The sequence below is a fragment of the Cataglyphis hispanica genome, chromosome 3, assembly GCF_021464435.1.
Source record: "Cataglyphis hispanica isolate Lineage 1 chromosome 3, ULB_Chis1_1.0, whole genome shotgun sequence".
Classification (NCBI taxonomy): Eukaryota; Metazoa; Arthropoda; class Insecta; order Hymenoptera; family Formicidae; genus Cataglyphis; species Cataglyphis hispanica.
Window position 1 is genome coordinate 5210986 of NC_065956.1, and position 25194 is coordinate 5236179.

The 25194-nt window shown below is 30.7% G+C and overlaps 5 protein-coding genes across 12 annotated transcripts; 3 read left to right on the forward strand and 2 right to left on the reverse strand.

Moving 5' to 3' along the window:
• Positions 1-762: 762 nt before the first annotated feature.
• On the forward strand, positions 763-3037 carry LOC126848456 (tryptophan--tRNA ligase, cytoplasmic). Its single transcript, XM_050589386.1, has 3 exons — positions 763-1213; positions 1429-2366; positions 2461-3037. The coding sequence occupies exons 1-3, from the start codon at positions 1087-1089 to the stop codon at positions 2623-2625; spliced, it is 1230 nt and encodes a 409-aa protein (XP_050445343.1). The 5' UTR covers positions 763-1086; the 3' UTR covers positions 2626-3037.
• A 149-nt stretch (positions 3038-3186) lies between these two features.
• On the forward strand, positions 3187-14994 carry LOC126848459 (protein phosphatase 1B). 6 transcript variants are annotated; one of them, XR_007687260.1, is made up of 7 exons: positions 3195-4138; positions 4742-5661; positions 6050-6167; positions 8971-9088; positions 9659-9713; positions 10692-10796; positions 14210-14994. XR_007687260.1 is itself a non-coding variant. In XM_050589397.1 (6 exons), the coding sequence occupies exons 2-6, from the start codon at positions 4849-4851 to the stop codon at positions 12429-12431; spliced, it is 1146 nt and encodes a 381-aa protein (XP_050445354.1). In that variant the 5' UTR covers positions 3187-3948; positions 4742-4848; the 3' UTR covers positions 12432-13449. The 6 variants fall into 6 exon arrangements, 5 of the variants coding, with proteins under 5 accessions (XP_050445354.1, XP_050445353.1, XP_050445358.1 ...); XM_050589397.1 differs by lacking the exons at positions 10692-10796; positions 14210-14994 and adding an exon at positions 12390-13449 and having other exon boundaries at positions 3187-3948; XM_050589396.1 differs by lacking the exons at positions 10692-10796; positions 14210-14994 and adding an exon at positions 12390-13449 and having other exon boundaries at positions 3192-4138.
• A 683-nt stretch (positions 14995-15677) lies between these two features.
• On the reverse strand, positions 15678-20854 carry LOC126848451 (beclin 1-associated autophagy-related key regulator). 2 transcript variants are annotated; one of them, XM_050589378.1, is made up of 9 exons: positions 19918-20854; positions 19613-19718; positions 19230-19311; positions 18917-19154; positions 18595-18785; positions 18374-18530; positions 17992-18168; positions 17764-17887; positions 15678-17639 (listed from the first exon to the last, which is right to left on the reverse strand). In XM_050589378.1, the coding sequence occupies exons 1-9, from the start codon at positions 20115-20117 to the stop codon at positions 17478-17480; spliced, it is 1437 nt and encodes a 478-aa protein (XP_050445335.1). In that variant the 5' UTR covers positions 20118-20854; the 3' UTR covers positions 15678-17477. The 2 variants fall into 2 exon arrangements, with proteins under 2 accessions (XP_050445335.1, XP_050445334.1); XM_050589377.1 differs by having other exon boundaries at positions 17749-17887.
• A 104-nt stretch (positions 20855-20958) lies between these two features.
• On the forward strand, positions 20959-21912 carry LOC126848472 (iron-sulfur cluster assembly 2 homolog, mitochondrial). Of its 2 annotated transcripts, XM_050589421.1 has the most exons (4): positions 20959-21136; positions 21378-21596; positions 21672-21696; positions 21780-21912. In XM_050589421.1, exons 1-4 carry the CDS (start codon positions 21060-21062, stop codon positions 21801-21803), a joined length of 345 nt encoding a protein of 114 aa, XP_050445378.1. In that variant the 5' UTR covers positions 20959-21059; the 3' UTR covers positions 21804-21912. The 2 variants fall into 2 exon arrangements, with proteins under 2 accessions (XP_050445378.1, XP_050445377.1); XM_050589420.1 differs by having other exon boundaries at positions 20976-21136; positions 21672-21912.
• Positions 21913-22196: 284 nt separating this feature from the next.
• On the reverse strand, positions 22197-24723 carry LOC126848455 (chromosome partition protein Smc). The gene is made up of 5 exons (XM_050589385.1): positions 24246-24723; positions 23278-24129; positions 23012-23158; positions 22687-22920; positions 22197-22613 (listed from the first exon to the last, which is right to left on the reverse strand). The coding sequence occupies exons 1-5, from the start codon at positions 24306-24308 to the stop codon at positions 22587-22589; spliced, it is 1323 nt and encodes a 440-aa protein (XP_050445342.1). The 5' UTR covers positions 24309-24723; the 3' UTR covers positions 22197-22586.
• Positions 24724-25194: the final 471 nt, after the last annotated feature.

Sequence of the window (25194 nt, forward strand, 5' to 3'; positions counted from 1 at the left end):
TCACGATACGCAACTAGCATGTTTTGTCAAACAAAATTTTGTCAAGTTCTAGCAAGTGTCTTATATGTATATCGCGAAAGAAATGACATTAGAAACAATGACACATCGATTCAATTGAATTCTATATAAGGACATATATAAAGAACATTTAAAAAAGCTATGAAATAATTTATGCTAATATATATTTGAAGTGAGACACTACAGCATCTCTTTTGATACAAAACGATTACATTGTGATGAAATCGGAATTACTTCTCGCGTTCAGCAAATCATAAACATTCGCAGAATCATGAATCATAAATACTCTTAATAATCACGATGTAGGATGGACAGCACAATGACAGAAATGATAAGCTATTTTCTGTTCAACATCGACTGTAAATTGTAATCATCATATATCAATACACGACCGCATGTTTTATGATGGACTCGACTTTTATGAAATAATAATGCAGGCAATTGCATCATTTCGACAATTAAGGTGTTTATCGAAATTTCATAGTATGATGATTTGATTGTATCGATTGCGCATCAGATAAAATGAAGGATGACGCGTGATTACATGAAACGTGGAAACATGTGCAATGATTGTAGGACGAATCTCATTGGCGATTCGGCGAAACCCGGCCAACGAGACCTACGTACTACGTATGCGTCATGGTGACGTCATCGCCCACGTGACTTCGATATAATCATGTTTAAATGCAATAGAGGAGGCATCTACATATTAATGCAACAGGAATTTTTTGAGATTTTAAAATAAGATAAAAAATTATGTATACAATTATACAAATGCATTTTATTGTTTCAACTTTATATAGAACTTCATATTACTCTTGATTTTTTATTTCTTCACGCAAGAGATGCAATATTATTTTTATTGCAATAAGATGTATACGTTACTGAAACTAACACTATTGCGCATGCGCGAATTTGTCCCACGATCTGCGATCTTACCATACTGTTACCGGCCCTTCGCTTTTCCAAGTTGCAACGTGGTAATTGTTCCATAAGCGACGAAGATCCACTAAGAAATTTTCTAAGAAGAAGTGTGTGCACTCTGGAGCACACGTCTTCAGGGAAAACATGACAACGGAAAATGCGGAGATTCAAGGTCACACATTAAACGGCGTTACTGAGGATGAGGATGTTGTGACACCATGGATAGTTACTAGTACCAATGATTCTGGGATTGATTATGACAAGTTAATTAGTAAGTTTCACTTCTGTGCGATGTATTTTATAATATTAAACAATTATTCTTAAAAGATATATGCAAAAATGTGAAAATGTCAAAAACAAATATTTGAAATTTTCCATAATTTTCTGTTGTGTAGGTTATATTCTTGAAGTGTTTTTGATGAAGATTATATGCTTGGAATTGTTTATACATAATTTATTATTATATGTCCTTGCTTTTTTGTGCAGGAAAATTTGGTAGCTCCAAGATAGACGATGAGCTGTTAGCTAGATTCGAAAAGATTACTGGTAGAAAACCACATCATTTTCTCAGAAGAGGCATATTCTTTTCTCATAGAGATATGCACACTATATTGAATCTTTACGAACAAGGAAAGCCTTTTTACCTGTACACAGGTAGAGGACCTAGTACCAATGCAATGCACTTGGGGCATCTCATACCCTTTATGTTCTGTAAATGGTTACAAGATGTTTTCGATGTTCCTTTGGTCATACAATTAACAGATGATGAAAAAGCTATATGGAAGAATATAAAGATAGAAGATGCCATTACACTAGCCTATGCCAATATAAGGGATATTATCGCTTGTGGCTTCAACCTTGAGAAAACATTTATCTTCTCAAACTTGGAACACATAGGAAATAATCCGGCATTTTATCAGAACATGATTAGGATACAAAGAAGCGTCACATTCAATCAAGTAAAGGGCATTTTCGGATTCGGAGATAGCGATCCGATCGCAAAGATTGCGTTTCCACCGACACAAGCGGCGCCGGCCATTTCTAGTTCGTTTCCATTCATCTTCAAGAATGCCAAGGTGAACTGTCTGATACCATGCGCGATCGATCAAGACCCGTATTTTCGTATGACGAGAGACGTGGCACCTAAACTCGGTTTCCCCAAGCCGGCCTTGCTGCATTCGAGTTTTTTCCCGGCGTTGCAAGGACCCAAGACGAAAATGTCAGCGAGCGACAACAATACGGCGATATTTCTCACAGATACTGCTAAGCAGATCAAGAACAAAATCAACAAGCATGCGTTCTCAGGTGGTCAGGCGACTGTGGAGGAGCACCGACAGCTTGGCGGTAACTGTGAGGTGGACATATCTTATCAATGGCTGCGATTTTTCCTGGAGGACGACGAGCGACTAGAACAAATTAGAAAAGTTAGTTTTTGTTCTGCTTGCCATTTTTTTTGATCTCCAATTAAGACTATAATGATTATAATATGGATAATATGTATCTCCCGCTTATTTTCAGGGCTACACTAGTGGAGAAATCTTAACAGGCGAATTGAAGAAGGAGCTGATCGATATATTGCAGCGAATTGTCGCTGTGCATCAAGAAACGAAAAGTAAAATAACAGACGACGTGATAAAACAATTTATGATCCCTAGAGAGCTCGGCTTTGTATGTCGAAAATGAAGTAACACATAATATGCACGCGTAATATGCACCGAATTATGCGAAACATTTTTTAAACTCCTACATTGTGGCTAGGTATTTATTTATTTATTGCAAAACGATTATTATGCAAAGTATTATTACAAACGATTATTGTAATCTTTCGCGCATTCTTTTCGCATTATAAAAAATTAAATATTAATTTTTTTATCTCAATCTGCCTTATAAAAAATGAACTTATATAACTTAGTGTAAGTACTCTTTTGTAAAAAAAAAAATTTCTTGTGCAATTTTGAAATTATTTTATAGGAATACAAACACACACTTGCGACTTTTCACCAACAATTTTAAAAACACTGATCTTTCAATCAGCGCACTACGAGATAGTGATATAAAAATAAAAAAAAATAAATAAAAACATCGAAACAAAGGATTTCCAGCATTTTAAGTCTTATTTACGCGCATGCGTCGCGCGAGAGAAAACTTTTGTGAATCGCATAGATTCGCAAATGCCTCTCTGCCGTTACGTTCTACTTTCTCACGATTATTCGAAACTAGGTCGAGAGCAATAGTATCCTCGGAACATCGCGCGCATTTTCACATGCGAGAACACGCCCGCACGCGAGAAGATCAATGAATTATTGCCTCAATCGCCGGACGAGCGCCGTTATATAGATAGAGCAAGCGATGCTTGAACAAACGCGGATTAATGGAGTGTATCTAGGTGTAATAACGTGTAATCCAATGACCCGTTGACGTTCTCGCCGTAGCGGAATTCCCATCGGTTATTAGCCGATCAATAAACTGATCCGATATACCGTATAATACGGACCGTATGTGAAACGTATCCTTTGAAACGTTTGGCGCGATTCGCCGAACGTGATATTGCCGGATGAATGACGCGACGCTAATTAACGTCGCGGAATAATTATCGGTGACTGTGCAAAATTTATCGACCGGGAAAACGCTCGTTTGCGCGACATCACGATGAGTTAATTCTAGTATCGCGCGCGGTAAGAGTTAATTTTATCACACCGTGTGTGTGGCGTGGCTTATAAAACGAGATATCGGGACACGGGCTTGAACGGAAATCGGGCGACGCTGATTGGCCGATGGTGACGACCGCGCGCAAACCGCTATTAATAAATCGGCGCATGCGCGCCACGCCGACCGCCGTGTGTATCCGCCATTCATGCGAGTCGATTTCGTTGTTTCTCTGTGTGTGCAGCAGCGGGTACGAGCAAAGCAAGCACGGGCCAGCCTGAGCAAGCCTGAGCAAGCCTGAGCCTCGGCAAATCTGAACGAGAGACGAACGAGCTGGAACGAACGAGACGTGGTGTGACGGTGAATATATAACCGCGCGACTCGAGGAAACCACGATGCGAACGTGTTAGAGCTCTGGGAAGCTACACTGCGACGTATTATCGCGCGGTAAAGCAGCAACAGCACAAGCAGCAGCAGCAGCAGTTTGTTGCAGGCACGCGCCCCGTTTAGTACCTGAAGTGACGATGATACTCGGTCACGGTCCGCCGACGTAAGTTCTCCGCTCGGCTTGTGCGAGCCAGCCGCGCGCGAGCGAGCGAGCGAGCAGCGTAAACTATTTTAGTCGGCGAAAATTCGCCGTTGCCAAATAAGCGGTTCCTCGGATCGTCGGGCAACCGCTGCGCGTTATCCGCCGATATCCGGACGATATCGCGCAAACCCTGTGACAAAACCCGTGCGCGGCGTACATATATCGCTGTTCTTGATGACGCGTGGCGTAAGCGATGGATTTATATACTCACACCGGCGATAACGTACGCTGACGCGTCCGCATGCAAGCACGCACACACGCACATTTTAAAAATTCGTTCGTTGTTTTCGCGGATGTTCTTGCCGCGTGCATGTACCGATGTAACGCATTCGTCTTGTCTCACCTCGGCCTTTATCATTTGAACCTCGTACTCGTAATAGAGTTTGCTCGACCCGCCTTATATATATATTGTTGTCATCGACGAGCGTTCGAATTTTTTTCAAGATCGTTTTATGAAACACGTAACATTTAGCTAGTTTATTTCATCTGCTGAGACCTTGTCGAAAACGCAATTCGCAGATTTTATAATTCTGTTGTGATATAATGTTTTCAATTTTTTTTTAGGTAAAAGCGAAACAAGTGCCATTTTCAAGATCGTCAAGAATGATGCTGATCAAATAATAGAGCAAAGAACAAATTAATTATATTACAAAAAATATTTAATAAGTAATATGGGGGCGTTTTTGGATACTCCGAAAACAGAAAAGTGTAACGAACATGGTACTGGCAATGGCTTGCGATATGGTGTCGCCAGTATGCAGGGCTGGCGAATGGAAATGGAAGATGCTCATAGAGCAATTCCCTGTTTAGAGGGTAGTCTTTCAGATTGGAGTTACTTTGCAGTGTTTGATGGTCATGCAGGTGCATTAGTATCAGCACACAGTGCGGAGCATTTACTGGAATGTATAATGCAAACAGAGGAATTTAAGGCCGAGGATGTTATCCAAGGAATTCATTCCGGGTTTCTCAGACTCGATGACGAAATGAGAGATTTACCCGAGATGAGTTCTGGCACGGACAAATCTGGTTCTACAGCAGTGTGTGCATTTATATCGCCCAAAAATATCTATATCGCCAACTGCGGCGATTCTCGGGCTGTACTCTGTAGATCTGGAATTCCAGTCTTCTCGACGCGGGATCACAAACCCGTCTTACCTGCCGAAAAGGAGAGAATTCAGAATGCAGGTGGTAGCGTAATGATCCAAAGAGTTAACGGATCTCTAGCTGTTTCCCGAGCGTTGGGCGATTATGAGTACAAAAATCTAAAAGATCGAGGCCCTTGTGAGCAATTAGTGTCGCCAGAACCCGAAATATTCGTGCGAGATAGGGACGATGAACACGACGAGTTTTTAGTTTTAGCATGTGATGGCATTTGGGATGTAATGAACAACGAAGATTTATGTAACTTTATACATTCGAGACTGCTACTAACTGATGATTTAGAAGCAGTTACTAATCTGGTTGTAGACACCTGTCTTTATAAGGTATATATTATATGTTTTATGTATTAATTATTTATTTGTGTAATTAAAGTAGCTTGTTATTCTATCAAACTAATAAATTAATTTATTTTAAGAAATATATTAAGGTTTTTGTAAGTTACTTTCATTATATTCTTTTAAATACTTTCCATATTTCAATTCATTATATTCTTTTAAAGTTATTTTCTTATATATATATATATATATATATATATATATATATATATATATATATATATTTCAATCCATATTTTTTTACAATTGCAATTTTTGAAGAGTATAAAAAAAATAAATATTGCATTACAATATTTTTTTGTAACAATTACGACATTTCTTATACTACATAACTTATATAAAGATATATTTAGGCAAATCTGGAACTTGATTACAGGGTAGCAGAGATAATATGAGTATAGTTCTGGTGACGTTTCCGGCTGCGCCAAAACCAAATCCCGAAGCACAGAGACAGGAGGCAGAGTTGGAAATGGCTATAGCAAGGAGAATTAAAGGTTCTTTAACTTTTCCATATTTCAATTCATTATATTCTTTTTGTTGTTGCATTAATTCAAGATCACAATGCCATACACATCACAAACGTGATATAATAAATTAATATTTTGTTAGTGTATAATGACAAATTCTTCTTGATGCATATTTAATTAAAACATGCACAACTATGAAGAATTTGATTAGTGCCAAATTATAAAGAAGGATTTTGTTTAAGAGAAAGAAAGTTGTGTATAGACATTACTATTATCGAAACTTATATGAAAAATCTATTTTTAACAACATAAACTCCTTTTTATTTTTAGAAATTCGTAAAATTGTGAATATTACAGTTTAATACAATTACAAAAATAGAGAGACCAATATTATATATTATAATGCTAAGACAAATGATTTTAAATAGTGCAATAAATTTATAAATACTTTTAACTGTTATGGTAGATATTCAAAACTAGAGATTAGCAGAAAAATAATAGTATTATGGTATTATTAGAAAAATCACATTATCACTGATAATTTGCTTTGTCATTATTAGAGATGATGTGTAGCATATTTCAAAAATTAATATAAAAACATTCAAAACAGAATAATATTTTCGATGTCTTATAGATGCTTTTAATCTAATCTAGTCTGATTAAGATTTCATTTTTAGAATAATCTGACATTTACAATCTGCATATTATATATGCCATAAGATATTACTAGTCGTTATAAAATAATCTTTTACAAAAAATAGTCATAAAAATATTTTTCAATGTCTTCAGATCCACAGCAGTAATAATAATTTGAATTTTTGAAAACATTGATACACACATTAACTTTAATGGCCATTTTAAAACATGTAAATGTTAAGGCTTGCACAATTAGTTGCACCAACTATATGTAACAATAACCACGCGATATGTGATTCCCTTTTCTTAACACATTGCACTTTGTGATTAATAAATTTAATGTCTCGTGTGAGAGATATATTTGCCACATGAGGAAACATTTATAAAATGTTGATGTCATATCATCTTATGTGTTGATAAAAAGTGCATATCTGTTTTACCTTAGTGACTTTTATCGTGTTGCATCTGGATTTTTTTTTTGTTAAATTTTTCTTAATATAAATATCTTATCAAATTTTTGTAAAAAATTATATATTTAGAATATATGATACATATATAATATAAGAACAGATGCAATTATATATCCATATACTTAAAGAAATCTTTATTTTCTCAAATCTTGTTATTAAAATTGTGTATGTCTGACTAATATAACATACATGTTTTAACCTACTAACTAGTGCTATGTGTAAACAGATATGAGAGCTGTTATTGAGAATATTAAATGATATTGTAAAACATTTGTTTTCGAAATATTAATACTGCTATGAAAATACATAAATATCATAAAGCCTCTAAAGTTATGAGTACAATTGTGTGTCATGTATATGATTTTATAATATAAAAATATTATAAAAAAGGCAAATTTATATATATAAAAAGAATATTTACAATGTTTGATCAAACTATTTTATAATAACTTTAGTTATTCCACACATGGTTGATTAAAAGTGTTGTATCAATATTATATTTATGAATAGAGCATAAAAATTTGTGAAGTTTTACAATAAAATTCTCATGTAGGAAGGTTCATTGTAAAATTACACAAATTTTTGCGCTTTATTTATAACCAAATTAAATCGTGTTTCATAGTTTTTTTGAAGATAAAATATTAGTTTGTATCACAAAATAAGTATACATTTTTGTCATGTATAATGGCATAGATTATTAATAAACATAATGCGAAATTATTATTGCTGAGAGATGTGTTCCACCCTTGGAGTTGATAAATTAATCTAAAGTTAAATATATATGTACATCTAAGCAGAAACTGTGTTATATATAAGAAAAAGTTGTTCCTCTTGTTTTATGTAGTTCTCTTTTTAAAGTTCACCTAAACCATAAGGTAGGTGCAAATTTTCTTACAAGAATCTCTAACATTGTTTATATACTTCGTACTTTTTATATCTCTTTTTTATAACAATGCATTTCTTATGGAGGAACATAGTAAAAAAAGTTTTCTCTTTTTTTTTTTTTATATAAAACTCATAATAACATACAATTCCAGAGGTGGACAATGTATACATCATATTGACTTTCTTAAAGGCTCGTCTAAAATGTATCTACTTAAGACAAGAGTATATTTCCATAAGAAATGTAATGTACATAATTTACTCTTCCAGTCCTAAGTAGATGCATGTACATAATAGTATTATATTACATATACATTTTGATATCTGTCAATTATTTCATAGTTAATTGTATCATCTCTGAAAGCATCTTGACAAAAATTGCATGTATGAGAATTATTATATAATATTTATTATTAGTATTATCACATAATATTATTAGCATATGTTTAACATATTATTGTATATTAATATATACAAGCATAGTTTATATTTTTCTTACATGAATTGTTCCATTTATTCTGTACTTTGAGTTTAAATATTATTTATAGAAATAAAAATGTGCACAACACTTATAATCACACATGAATGCATAAAATGATGGCAGCTCTAATGGAAAACAGATAATTAACTACATTTATAGAAAATTTGATTATAATTATTGTCTCACTGTACATCAAGCGCACTTTGTTAAGCATATATTTGCATAACAGCAATTAAAATTACACATAATCACATTATTATGTTATTGATATTTTGTGTGATATTTAATATAGATTTAATATTTTTCTAATGATGAAAATTATATATGTACCTTATATAATATTTTTTTTTTGTACTTGTAGAAATAGTCGCCCAAGAGGAGGATAAGAATGAATTTGACTATTTGAAAATGCTTGAACTTCTTAGAGGAAGCGATCAAGATTTTCCTTACCTACCTCCAGGTGGTGGTCTTCATGCTAAGTAAGTAATATTTTAGTAACATTAAAACAATTTTTGAAAACATTTTATGTATAGTCATAATATTTTTAATTGACATAAACTCTCATACATCAATTCTCATATAGACGATTATTTTGTTAAATTTTAGTTTTTTTGCCAAAAATAATTTTAATAATGCCAAAAAAGAATTATACTTACATAATATACAGACACACACACACAATAATTATATATATGTATATATTTTGAAATATATATTTAATATCTATACATTTCTATATATATATATATATATATATATATATATATATATATATATATATATATGGGAAAAAAATTATAATAAACTTTATTATCTCTGTGAGATCACTGTAACGTCAGCGATACTACTACCAAATACAACAGAATCAACCGTCTTCCATCAATTTGGCTAGATTCCAGTATATAATTAGATTTCTGTCGTGACAGTCCAATAATTTTATATTTGACCTTGTCTAAAAGGATTTGAGTGCATATGTTAATATTTATACACGATCTTAGACATTTCATAATGATATAAAATGGCAATAATCTTATGCTTTTTTTTTGCAGGCAACCCTTTATCGAGAAAGTGTTTCGGGAATTATGTCCCAATAAAGCGTATAGTGTAAGTGTTGGATACATCCCTTTGACATAACTAACCCTCGAGATCTTTTTCTATACTGCATCAAATGTACAATTACATAATAATAAGACATGTTCCATATTCATATAAAGATGCAGAGAATTTACCAAGCACACATTTATTTTAATAGTAATTCATAAGAAAATCCTATCATTAAAGAAAAAAAATTACAATGTTATTCTATAAAGTCGTGAGTCTTGACAGAATTAAGTTTATCATAAGGTATATAATTATTAGATCTTTAAAGTAAATCACGATTGGCAACATAAGTTAGTACATAAATCAATTAAATATTCAGTAAATTTTTATGAAATATTACATATACTTTTTTATAAGAGTGTTTCTCTATATATTGTTTGTTTAAAGAAACTCACATGTTATATACATAAAGATTTTCTTATTCTTTGTAAGTACTTTAGTAATCACGACAGCTCTGTTAAAACAGTTTCTGGGAATATATATTTATTTAAAGGATATATTTCTCTCAAAAATAAGTTTAATTGCGTTAGAGGAAGAAGTATGGCTGAAACTTAAATTCTGTATTGATAGCGAACATGATTACTTAACTAAGTTCTATTACTTTGTGCAAATTATTGATTTACAGAATAAGCCAGTTAATAATTTTAATGGAATAATAGTACAAGTAAAATATCAATGACAGGGGATTAAGGATAATTATAAATGTCTATCTTTATATTTAATTTTAATCCACACATTATTATTCTAAATAATATTTTATTTAGAGCATGAAAGAAAGTGTCGAACAAACCAAACACCTTACATGCAAATACACGAAAATGTTTTTATACCTGATGGCATATTTCAAGAGAAAATGTAAAGTAGATCGTTATATAGATCATCATTTAACTATTTTCTTTTATATATATAATTATCACTATATTGCTGTGGATTTTATAAATTTCTTTTTTATTCAGAGAGTAAAGTGTTTGTATATTACAGTTATAAACACACAGAGGGTTAAACAGATACAGCTACATTAAAAATTAGATGTACAAGCTCTGGAATAAAAATGGAAAACTAGATGATATAGAAAATAATGAAGGTGTAAGTGTTTTTTTTTTTAAATATAAATATGTAAAAAAAATGTAGAGAGCATAATATGTTACTATGTATGCATTTATTTGAAGAGATACTTTAAAAGAATGGTATCCTCATAAATATTTAATCACTGTAAAATTTGCACAATAGAATTACTATATACATTTTATACTGCTTGAATAGCTCTTTCACATATGTGAACCAAATTTAACATTATCTTCATCAAGAATGTACTTTTCTCAACAACGTGTACAAAATCTTCTGTATTACAATACATACGTGATACATCATGAAGCGAGACTTTTATGAGAACTTAATAAGATTTTGGTAAAATATTTCTGTCATACCCTCTTGCCATGTTGATAAAAAATGCATAATATTGCTATATATAATTATATATTTTTGTAGATCTAGGAAATATTAGCGCTCTCAAAATATATATTTACTTCTCTGTGATCGGTCGATTTCCTACTCTTCATTTATGATCAGTTCTAAATGTTTATGGAACTATCAATTCAGTATATACTTCAGTGTACACTTTCATGCAGGATAGAGAAGAGTAGGAGAAAACTGATCGTTTAATTTTAAAATTATTGGTCCTGTATATACACAGAAAAATTCTGTCTGAAAAATTGTGTTGTATTGATATTTTCTTCAAGTAATTTAAAGGAGATGAACCTATATGTGTATATATATATATGTGTGTGTGTGTGTGTGTGTGTGTGTGTGTGTGTGTGTGTGTGTGTGTGTGTGTGTGTGTGTGTGTGTGTGTGTGTGTGTGTGTGTGTGTGTGTGTGTGTGTGTATATGTGATATATATATATATATATATATATATATATATATATATAAATACTTAGCAAGGAGGCCTTGAGTCTAGTTTCCTATAATACACTTTATAAACTTTATATTATTTGGCTACTTTGTATCGCAATAGATTAAAGGATATATCAGTTTTTAATTAGACTTTTATATTTAAATATACATAGAATAATAGATTTAATAACAGCTTATAAAATATATTGTTTAATGTTTATTATTTAATTATTGTGTATAGCGTAAACTTGAAAATATATTATCAAACGTATTGTATACAATTCAGCCATAATAGTAACAGAGTAAAAAGGTAAAAACAATACAAATCTATATGTTTTAGCATTAATGCATATATAGTATATATGAGTAAATAAATGGCTTGAACAGCGTCAACAATGGAATAACGCATATCAATCATTAACTCATTTATGTACGAGTTTATGATTCTCCATACATTTATAGGAACATACATTCTTTGGAGAAAAAAAAAATGGAAACTATACATCAAGGCCATCCTCATACATACGATGAAGTATACTTGTACCAAAGTATATTACCGTTTCTAGTTATGAAAAGAAATATCCTGAAATTAACAAAGTTAACACACAATCTCTATTACCGTTTTAAAGTAATATATATTAGAAATAAAAATATAAATCTTATGCACAGAGGAATGAATTAACTCTATTTTTACTAACAATGTCTCACTAAAAAAAATGGGAATGTGAAAATGCTACTATATTTCGCTGATATACTTTCAATTTATTTCATATCTAATCGATAGGGCGTGGAAGTTCATGAGGTTTCACATGATGACTCTTCTTAGGCGGATGTTGAGACGCATCGAGGTGTGCTGTAATCTCCATGTTTAACTATTTTCATGGAATCTAAACAACACATCTCTCAGTCACTATTATTAATGTCAACAAGAACAACGCATGTTGGATTATCCGAATAGGATGGATCATCGTTAAAATCCACGAATTTTCGCGCCTTAATAAAAACATGTCATTTCTTAATTTTATCATATAAAATTAGACGATTATTAGATTCTCACAGGATTGTGAATTTCAGATACAGTAAAGCTTTATAAGTTTTTGAAGTGATTGAAATTTAGCTAGAAACATTATAGAATATTTAGATTACGAATTTATAAAAAAAAAAAAAATAGTTTGATAGCTGAGTATCTCTCCTTTTGCTGAGCTTTTGTGCCTCATCTAGTGACAATGGCATAGCGCCCGTTAATGGTATGTGTTTTCAATTCATATTGCAAACGATCTGTAGAACTTACAGGTACTATGCTTTTAAATGAAGGATTATATATACTTGATGGAAAAACACAATCTTAATTTAGCAATTTTTACAATATTGGTCATTTACACAGTATTAATAGTATTAATGTAAACTACTTATTTCGTAGAAATTTGGATTAGAATTTTAACATGGGCTATCATTTTTTCTGCGTAGTAATAAACTTTTTTTACATATATAGTCCTATTCTGCACATCTCGAATATAATACAAAACATTATTGAGCTAAGTATTTCATGAAATTTAAAAGGATAACAATAAAATGACAAAATGTTCTTTATAGTTATATATGTAAAGAAATCTATGTGATTTGTACTTAGTATGTTTACATACTTTCTTTATTTATTATTTAATATATCGTTTATTACATATTTCGATATATTTATAATCTATCAGAATAGGACTATTAAAATAAAAGTTGTGTAAAATATATGTCTTCATAAAAATGAAAAAGTAGTATTTTATTAATCTCACTGTTACGTAGAATTATGTATTAATTAAGTTTAGTTGATACAATATTGTAATAGAGGGATATATATGATTACACTGATTTATTTTATTGTGATTATATATATATATATATATATATATATATATATATATATATATATATAATATATATATAATTACAAATTTTTTTATGGAGAAATTGTTTTAATACTATATATATCCTATTATTACAATATATCATTTTTTTGCCCTAATTATATTTACATAGATGTTTAATTCCTTTTGTAGAATTTAGCATCAGATAAATAACACTCTTAATATTCTAAATAATTAAAGTGTTTCACACAAATGCTAGACAATCCACAACACTTGACAAAGAAAAAAATCTTTTTTAAATTTATATTTTCAATTACGAGTGATTTCCTTTTAACGAACAATTATCATTATTAATAATTATCATTATAACATCATTATTAATGATGATATTCATTAGAATCAGAAACTGAAAATTTCAGAAATTTAATATAGATATTGATCACAATTTTAATACCTTATTATTATTTGACATTATATTCTTTTATGTTTTATAAGTAAAAAAAGTAATGTACGATTTTTTTAATGTTAAATATATTTTCTATATTACGACATTGAACATAAAATTTTTTTCATATGAGATTGCCAAATCAGTTATCCTTTTTTAAAATATATAATATGAATGAAAAATATATGTATATCTACAAACATAGATAATATGTGACTATTGTTATTTTCATTTATATTCACATTTCTTCAGAAAGATATCTGTGCGCAAAAATTAAAATAGTATATAATGATGTGCTTACAGAAATCACAGAGCAGTTAGTGTATACAGTATACGATTTCATACACGTAAAATTGCAATAGACTGGCCAGTCCGAAAGTGATGAAAATGAGATATCATCAAGAGAGTCATAATGGAGTGCTACATGAGCAGAGATTGTGCAGAAATGGTAATTGAATAATGAAACGTAGTCCATATTATTCAAAAATTATGATACTACATCTCTAGTAAATGTACATTGTATAAAGTATTTCCTTTTTAACAAAGGAAGTGATGAAAAATTGAAATTTTTTTTTAAAATCACATCTTAGATATATAATTTTTTTATATATATGAGTGCACACAAATTTTCAATGTGTCCAATTTTTATAAAGTTTTATTAGTTTGTCAGCAGATAATGATAGTAAATATAGAGTTACTCTTCATTGTTAAATTAGAAGTATATCGCCCATAAAATTAAAAGAGATTATTCCAGATTTGATATGTGTATTTCTCTTTTTGTGAAAATATATGTATGTATAACTTATATTTTCTCAATTGTTTTAAAAGCTTAGATTCTTGTCTTATTGTTAAATATAGCATAATTTAAATGTAAGCGTAAATATTTATTATATAACTATAGAAATCGATCCATATATATGTTCAGTTAATATTGCTGTACACGATCGTGTGCATAACAAACTCCAAAGAACATAGTTAATTTTTTTCTGTATTATATTTGGTTGTATTGTACTTCTTATCCGGTCAAAACAATTTTATTCTATCGTAAATAAAAATAAACTGTTTTGCTTTTTATATAAAAATAAAAAGTGATGCCTATGTGTATATTCCTTTTTCCTTTTGTATCAGATATTTATTTGTTTAGTCACACTCCTACTTCTTGTAATTGCTTTATTAACTCATTTATTATGCATTTATTGTCAATTAGTGTTTAGTGATAGAGCATTTTACTTATGTTATAGATGTATATATTGAATATAATATACTACAAAATTACTTTTACATATTTATTTCAAAATATTGAAGAAGATACAAAAGATCTCTAAAATAGTATGGGTATTAATATTATTGATATATTTAAAAAGTATGAGATTTCTTATATTCATATTGATATTACTTAAATTACAGCAATAACATTTAAAAAAAAAAGAACAGATTCTAGTTTATTCGAAGTATCACAATGTATCTTTGTTCAGATAAAACATAGCCAGTTTATGAGATATAAGATAAAAATTGTATATTCGGCCACACACGCACACCCACATACGTATGTAATATATGCTTATGTGCTATTTTTAACATTTTATTATTGTACATTTACAAAAGTGCAATTTAAATTGTTGCGCTGTAAAACTTGCTATTATCTAGTCCAATTTAAGCATCTAATCTGAAATATATCCTGGTAACGCTTTTTTAATGCTACATGCAAGCAGTGATTACATCAAAAAATAATGTTTATATATATATATATATACATATATATATATATAAACATTATTTTTATACACATCATTAAATTAGATATACAATTGTTTGCTAAATTACATATGTAGGTAAATTCATGTTTGTCAACATTTTCATATATTATGTAATTTGTAAAATGCCTTTCCTATCTGTCATATGTGTTGTAAAATTCTATAACATTATTTAGAAAATTGGATATAAGTATAAGAAAATTATGTAATAATATAATGAATGTCTATTTATCTATCCTCAACGCCTTCTTTTTTCATATATTTTCATTCTTATAGTATCTAAAAAATAACTTATAAGAAATTTCAATGTTTGATAGTACAAATGCTGCATAAAAAGCATTTTTATCATAATTATGAAATAGATTATGTCTATGTTTGTGTTAAGAAATTTCAATTGTCAATAAATTAACTATCTTCATCTTGGCCTTTTCTGCAATATTAAATGGCCCGATACAAGTTACTATTTTCTTATCTAAAAATGTGAAGCTTAATTCAATACGCTGTACAAAAATAAAATAAAATTTAGACTGATTGGGTTAAATTAACTTAGTATTATTTTAATTACCTATTTTGTAGAATTGTGCTAGAATGTCTAGTAGATAATCATATATTCCACAATGACCACAATACTATTTACACACTATGCTCTCATTTTAATATACTTAATGTAATCGAGTCCAATTAATGTTATGTATGCTTTATAATACTTGTCTCTTATATTATTAAGTATGAAATGTTTAACAAATCTTATTTTTATGTTATATGGTAGAAAATATAAACAATGTTACACAATAGTCACCCATAAGTAATATAATGGATGTGTTATTCATACACAGTAATACCAAAATATTCTAGCATTCACATTTGATGTATATCAAATAAATATATTAATTTTAATTCCATATTATTTAATAACGAATATATTATGTTATTGCAATTGAAGCTCTTTGTTGCTAAAAACTGCAAAATATTGAACACAATCTCACAAAATGCTCAAAAATTATTATTTGTTATACAACCAGATGCCAATATCGGCTACATTAAAAATGGGTTCTCCGAAATATAAAAAATATTATATTAATAACATATTTTTAATACAGGGAAATATATCTCTTTCATATGGATAATCACATCAAATGTAATGAGCATAGGATATATAATCACATCAAATGTAATGAGCATAGAAAAGGCAGTCATTGCATACTCTCATATATTCTACCATAATAAATTCTATAAGAGTACATATATACACACACACACACACACACACACACACACACACACACACACACACACACACACACACACACACACACACACATACATATATATACACACACCACACATATACACACATCTGTGCTAATTAATATACATCCTGCTTTATATTTACCATAAACATCCACTTTAATATATCACAATCTAAACTATTATCTGTGGTGCATTGAAATATAAAATGTTCATAAATTTATATTAAACAGTCATATATATTTACTATTCCTCTTCTATTTACTTTAGTTTTGAATTAAGTTAGATATCTCAGATCTAACAAAATCTGTCACAGCATATATTTGAACTACTTTAAATGTCACGTGTAAGTCAGGAAAAGTCATATATAATATATACATTCTGCTTTTGTATTATAGCTGCTCTCTCTTTCCCACGATATATAAATATTATTATATAAATACCGCTTTACATCATATCTGTTTTGAAGCATTTCCTCAGAATTTCTATTCTCTCTTTGATTTGACGAATTCGAAATATATAATAAGAACATATATACAAATAGTTTATTGTTGATTGAAAGATAAAAATTATTTATTAGTCCAACCTCGCCAAATCGAGGCGATACTGGCTGCTGCACTTGTCACCAAACCACCGGCGACACTCTGATGCACTTGCATACTAGAAGCTTGCTGACTAATCATCGCACCAGAAGTAGGTACTGTCATTTCAGGACAAACGATACTTGGTACCTATTTATTATATATAATTCTTATTTATGTATATAATACCGTAAATGTAAATACCCTGTAATTATGTTCTATTCTTTGCAATTCGTTATATAGAGTGTATATAACTTACAGAAGTATGACTTACAGCTTCCCATCCCCAACACAAATCTTCTTCATCAGAAGCTGAATCATCACTATTCTCCAAATCAGGAATTAATTGACTATGAAGTTGTGCTATTATGGATGGATCGACTTCCATTGGCCCAATTCTATAATATATAGTATGTGAACATATCGTAATTAATGAAAATTTACAATCTTGCGCTGTTATATTTTTAAGAATAAAGTAAAATTATTATTGGATATGGATTACCTTCCAAGATCACTAATTTCGGTATTGAGCAAATGCATCAGATTTTGCAATGTACGCATGGGATGTAAAACTTCTATATCAGTATTTTGTGTAAAACATAAATGTAATACATTACTATTTAGCCTTGCTACTTTTCTAGCAAATTTTTGGTCCGACAGTTCATTTCCACAAAATTCTCTGAAAAAACATAATGAAAAAATGAAGAAAAACTTTTAGTTATTTTATGTTGTAAATATTTAAGGTGTATTTATCCATATTACATTATTTAGAACTAATAAAAATTGATGCCTGGATAAAAAATCATATAGCACTTAACGAATATATCGACACAAGTCAATATATACAATTAGCTTATATAATGCTGTATCTTAATAATACTCACCCACAAGTGACTTTGTACGGTAATCTTACATTAACATAATAGGCAAGAACGTTAACCAATTGTGTAGCATAAGTTAAAGCAGCACTAATATTATATGCTGGATTGTGCATCGCATTTTCTTTGTTTGCACCTGGCACACCATCTTTATTTGCTGCAACTAAAGAAACATTTTTATATTTATATGCAATGTCATTAATCAAGAGGAATAATCACAAAATTACCCCAAAGAGAATAAGCACTATAATCTCCCATTGCTGGCAATGTTGGTTCAACTATACAATGATGAATTTCTAAAGAATTCTCTTTCTCACTTATCCATCTGCCACGCACATATGATGTACCTGATGCATCCGCCAATGCGCTAGTGACAATGTCCGAAGTGGTACTGTCACTATCATCACTGCTGCACAAACTATAAATAAAATCTATAATATTCGCACATATTTAAAAAAATACATTTTTAGCAAATAATTTTATGTAAGCTTTAATAAAAAAGACAGTTATATTTTACAATATTTTGATTTAAAAGGATAAATGTAATACCTTTTATTTGGCTGAACCTTAGATAATGGAAAAATGTATTGAATTAATTGCTTGGCAGCAGTTCTGATAACTTTCTTTAATTGCTCCCTTTTTCTATCCACAGCTTCTTTCTGTTTTTCCTGTTTAACTTTCAAACCATTAACATAGCGATGTAGTTTCTCTATTCTGTCCTCATGTCTTGGCACTCGCAGAGTCAACTGAGAGTTGACATCTTTCAGAATGTTTAAACGTTGATTACCTATAATATAACAAAATTAAGTAATTATTACAATAAAAATATTTAGCAACAAATATTATCAATTTATGAACTCACCTCTATTGATGCTCTGTTTTGTCTCATTTACCAAAGACTGAAGTAGTCTCACTCTTTCTTTACATACATTTATATCACAAATCTGGAATTAATACACAGTTGAAGTATAAAATGTTGCATTACCAAGTTAATCTATCATACAGAGAAGATATTTCAATTGACATGAAAGCGCATACATATGTTCAAATTATATGACAAAAATGTCTGTAACTACTTTTATTTAATTATTTAAAAAAAAAACCAACTTCCTGCGAGAAACTTCTTTATGGTCATACTTTAAAACATATGCGTATTTATAGGCAATAATCCATTGTCCTTTTATATATGGATAGATGTTAATTCAGAACTTAAGATCACACATTTCTTATTTTTACACACAGTACCAGCTTATCTCTTTGTTTATGTCTCTCAAGAGCCTTGATACACTTTTCCTCCAATTGAGCTCTAGCAGCTTTCAGTCGTACGAGCCGCATCTGCTTATCCGCGAACCTAAATAACATCATCAATAATTATAACTACAGCCAATGTCTATTTCAAAGCGACGTCACTACTATACGACATCGACACCGTATTCTCAAAAAAATTCTCCGAAAATTCTACGAAACCAGTCTAATTCGATTGCGGTTTAAAATGTCAAACGAGAAACGAATTGCCTCGTCACGAAATAGCAAAAAGTTGCCAAACCCACCGTTCCGAGTAGACGGTGTTCGAGTGTATAAAATCGCCGTTTTGGACACATTGACGGCAATAAAAAATCCGACGGCTGTTATGGCACAACGGGCACTTGAGCAGATTCATGCTCAAACGACTCGACGCATCTTCCAGCTCGGACGAGAGCTGAAAGTCCGCGGGAGCCGTGCAGGAGCCGTCGGAGCTACTCGTCGCCATAACCAACGACAACAGCAATGAGAAAACTATTAGCCTTCCACCTCGTCCACCGACTGGCTTGTGTTGTGTTGTGCCTCATCAGCTGATTCTCTGTATATACTCGCGCGCCGCCGTCGTTCCTCTTTGCACGATGCTCTTTGTCGTGTTCTTTCTTTCTCCCTTACTTTCAGTTAAAGCCTATCTTCTCTCTCTCGTACTCAAGTCACGCGCGCCAGATGTCCGCGATTATCGTGTACGCGCGATTGTCGTCCAACCACCTCAAGAACAATCTCAAATCCCATTCTGCGTCGCTGTTAAGTTCTTTATTTTTATCTTCTTTCTCAGAAATATGTCCATTCATGAGATACGGTATCGCTCTCTTTCTCTCGCTTTTACTTTACTTCTTTCTAACTCCCCATTTTTCTCAATTCTACATATTTATTTTCGCTTATTAACATTATTGCTACAAACCAAGAATAGTTTTCGATGATATCTCGAAAAACGTTGGACCAATCAGATATCCGTCACTAACAAATGTCTGTAACAATGATGAATTTTGAGAGTTTTTTAATGTTGAATCTGTCGAATGCGAAATCTGAACGTGCGTATTCCAATATTGCGTTTGACTAGAATAGAATTGGAATTTGTCCAACGATTCACGCTAACGGAGCTTGATCGAAATAAGAAAAGGAGAGAAAAACGCGGTTGACGCGAAACGTCGCACGCGAAAATGGCGCGAAAAATAAACTATAAAGCATAGAGTGCGTTCATGAAGCATGCTTTTAAGGCTCTCTCCTTGTTTTATTTTCAGTAAATAACAAAGATAAAACAATGCTTTTAGCGCGTAAGAGTGATCGCTGAACGCAACCATAGATCTTATAAAATATACAAGATTCATGCTGTTTGTGAATAAATGTACCGACGGCAAAATTTATAACAAACTCAACAGCTGATGCCGAAAACATGGCGAAGTTGACCCATGTCGTGTGGGGTCTATCTTCAAACTTTACAGCAAATCGGTATTTTTCTCGATTATTAACGTGAGTAAAATTTAAATTTTTGTTGTTATATATTTAATTTTACATACCGTGAAATAGTTTACATAATATAATTCTTTATACTTTTTGCATGTGCTCCGAAAATTTGACAGAGTATTTGCAAATATATATCGTGATTCTAATAGAAATTATATATATTAACTAATATTAAATTAAAAAATTATTATAATACATAATAATACAAATACATAATAATATTAAAAAATTTATGATGTATTTATAGTCCATGGTACAATATATCTATGGTCACGTCATCCCGAGAAATGTCAACAAATGCTGCTGTCAAAGAAGAAAATGCTTTAATTATCAGTGACAGTTGTGTAAAACGCTTGAAAGAAATAGCAAGCGATGGCGCATGTTTGAGAGTTATAGTGGAAGGTGGTGGTTGTTCTGGATTTCAATACAAGTTTGATTTAGATTCAAACATACAGGAGGATGATAAGTATGTACCACAAATATTTAATGTATAAATAATGATGATTGATGAAAATATTTTTTTTTTTTTCTTTAATTACAGAGTATTTCAGAAAGATGGTACTAAGGTAATTATAGACTCGACATCGTTAGAATATGTGAAGGGTTCAACAATAGAATTCCATACAGAATTGATACGATCCGCTTTTAGGATAACAAACAATCCATTAGCTGAACAGGGATGCAGTTGTGGTGCTAGCTTTTCTATTAAAATGGAGTAAATAATTATAAATGTATTTATTTATATTAAATATTGGCTAATAAATTATAGTTTATAATATAAATTTAAATTGTAAATCATGTTACTGAGAAGATCAATTATAATTTTATTTATATAATTATTACACACAAAGCAATACATATAATTGCTTTGGCTTATACATTATTTTTATCACAACACCTACCATAAATAGTAGCTGTACATATTTCTTATATCTTTTTTAATACAGTAAATAGATTACAATTTACAATTGCAACTGTCAATTTATACATGCCTATCTTATATAAATGATATTAAAAAAATATATATAATATATATATATATATATATATATATATATATATATATATATATATATAGAGCTTATCATTATTAAAGAATTTAAATTGTACAAATTATCCTATATCAAATTGTTACTGTAAATAAGTATGAACAAATGAGAATCGTTGGACATATATAATATAGAAGAAAAATTAGACTTATAACATAAGCATTTATAAAAAAAACATTGTCAATAAGTTTTTATTTTTATTTCATAAATAAAGTATAACATTGAGTTAGAGAGCTCTATATCGCGCGAGCTGAAGATTCGAAGTATGGACAAAAATTCATAAATCTCTGCTTTAGTAGATACGAGCTGTATATATATATACATGATAAATTATTTATCAATGATCGATTAAATCATACTGTATTGATGGAATGTCAATGATTGTTTTTTTGCAATTCTGATGTAGATCACTTTTGTTTCCCTTTCTTACTATTCTGCAAAATTATGTCTTAGATTAAATACTCTTAAAAGATTACAACTTTATGTATCTTGTGCACACATTTTTACCTTATTAGCTAGTTCAAATTTCAATTGCTGTATCTCCTCTGTTTGGCAGATAAGTTTTTCGTTCATGTTGGCAAGATGTTCGCTCATGGTATTGAGTTGTATCTTGTAATTTCCTTCTTGCATTTCTTTTTCCTTTTGTAAACTATTATAATTGGAAAGTGTCTCTAATAGCGCTGTTTCGCACTTCTCTCTCTTTGATTCACTTGTCTCTAATTGCACTTGCATAACTTCGTTCTAAAATACAAAAACAAATGTGTACATATAACATATTATATGCCAAAAATATTTATTTACTATAAATAAAATTTAAAATATATCTTATTACATTAGCAGCCATAGCTAAATTTTTTATGTGACAAATGTGTTTTTCATTTGTTAATCTTTCAATTTCTTCTAGAAAATAATTCCTAATCTTTAATTCACGAGCTTCAATTTCTTCTGGTAATGCAAAAGGTGCACTCAACTTGCCAATCTGTTAACAATATAAATAATTTATAATTATAAATACACAATATATATATATATATATATATATATATATATATATATATATATATATATCTTAAAAAAATAGAATATATATAATAATACCATATTATTTATTTCCACAGGTTTCAATATATCATTATCAATTTGGGAAATTGTTTCAACTTTCTTTTGTTCTAATTCATCATGTTTTATCTTGAGTATATGATATTGAGTTTTCCAGTGATTAATTTCTTTCTCTAAGTCACATGATTTTGTATACAAAAATTCATTACTTTCTTCTTGTGGTTTTTGCGGCTTTCCTTCCCCAAGTGATTTTGATGATCTACGCGAAGCAGATGGTGAAGAGAATGGCGATGGTTCTGTTTGACGATGATTCGAGAGTATTCCTTTTGCATCAAAATCATAACCATCGCGTCTACCTTCATTACTGGACCACGATACAGTTTCCTCTTGTTTCTGTCTGTCATTTAACTTCCTCTGCAAGTCATTTCTCTCTCTTTCTAACTTATCTATAGTACTTTGATACTGGCATTCCGATTCTATTTTAGATTTTTCACTATAATCGACTTTATATTCTAATTGTTGTATCCTTTCATACAAACTTTCAATTTCGCTATCTTTATCACTAATCTGTGACAATAATTGAGCATTCTCCACTATCTTTTTCTGAAATTCTTCGTCTAAGATATTATTTGGCGGCGTTGGAGAAATGTGGCTATTGTTCTCTGGCACTTTGCTTTTACTCTTTTTAGACTTATTTTGTGCCTTATCAAGTTCCTCCTGCAGTACAGTTATACGCTTTGTCAATTGTTGATTACGAAACGTCAAACTGTCTATTTCCTGGTCAGCTCTACGAAGTTCCACTTCCCTCTCTTTTAAATGATTCCGAATATCCGTATTACGTGCTTGTTCCTCTATCACAGCCTTTTTCAGAACATTTGCTTGCGCACGAATCTGCAAATAAAATCACTTTCTTTGTTCAAACAATAAATAAAAACGTAGACTGCAGGGGAGAGTAAAATATTGAAAAAAGCGACGATGTAAAAAAAATTTATCACGAGAATGCTCACTTTTGAGTATTCCGCGGCGATTTTCTGATACTTTGTTTGCAGCTGACCGTTGACACCCTCCATACCTTCCTATCCCCAACTTTTCTATACTTCTCGTTAACGCGTCCCGTCTATTCTGTTGCGTATTATTATTGATGACATCCGGACATCCTTCACGAGACTTTCGGAGATTGTACTCGCGTCGCCGGGACACGCATCGCGCATTTCTGATGGTGTCGATGTCGTGTGGTGTTGTCGGCTTATCGACTGGTCGATCTCGGGACAATTATGGTAAAATCGCGCGAAATTGTATCCCGCACTCCATTCAACACGAAATGCGGCCTCGTAAGGAGCACACACACTCTAAACGCATTCGTATTTGTGCAATAAAACGCCCCCAATCGCAATACGCGCCCTGTCGAATCATATACCGAGCCCAGCGTGCGAGTCGTGCGACGTGAAGTTAACGTCACTTGTCAAGACGTGCGCACCAGGCCGCATCAGGCGAACGTATGTATGTATGTATGTATGTATGTATACGTGTACTTTCAAATGAATCGGACGATCCGCCGATTGCTATCTTATCGTCGGGAATTACACAACGAATGATAATCACACGAAAGATAAAAGAAATTCAAACTTCAAACAGAATGACAGGTATGTATTTATGATGATGGGAATCATATGGTCAACAAGACTTTCTCAATTTTTCGCGAGATAACGAAGAGAATTCAAAAATTGTAGTCACTTATTTTTGCCACAAATATGGATCATTTGATTTATACTATTGATATATTTTTCTTATTTATTGCTTATATTGCATAAAAGGTTACTGCATTAAGGTTCTTATTTTGTGGATTTTTTTCTGATTTTATCAATGAAATAATGAATAATTAATTATTCGTATAACAAATTCTTTTTTATGTGCGATTTCTTGTTCTCGCATGTTAATTAAAAAAGAAGAGAAAGA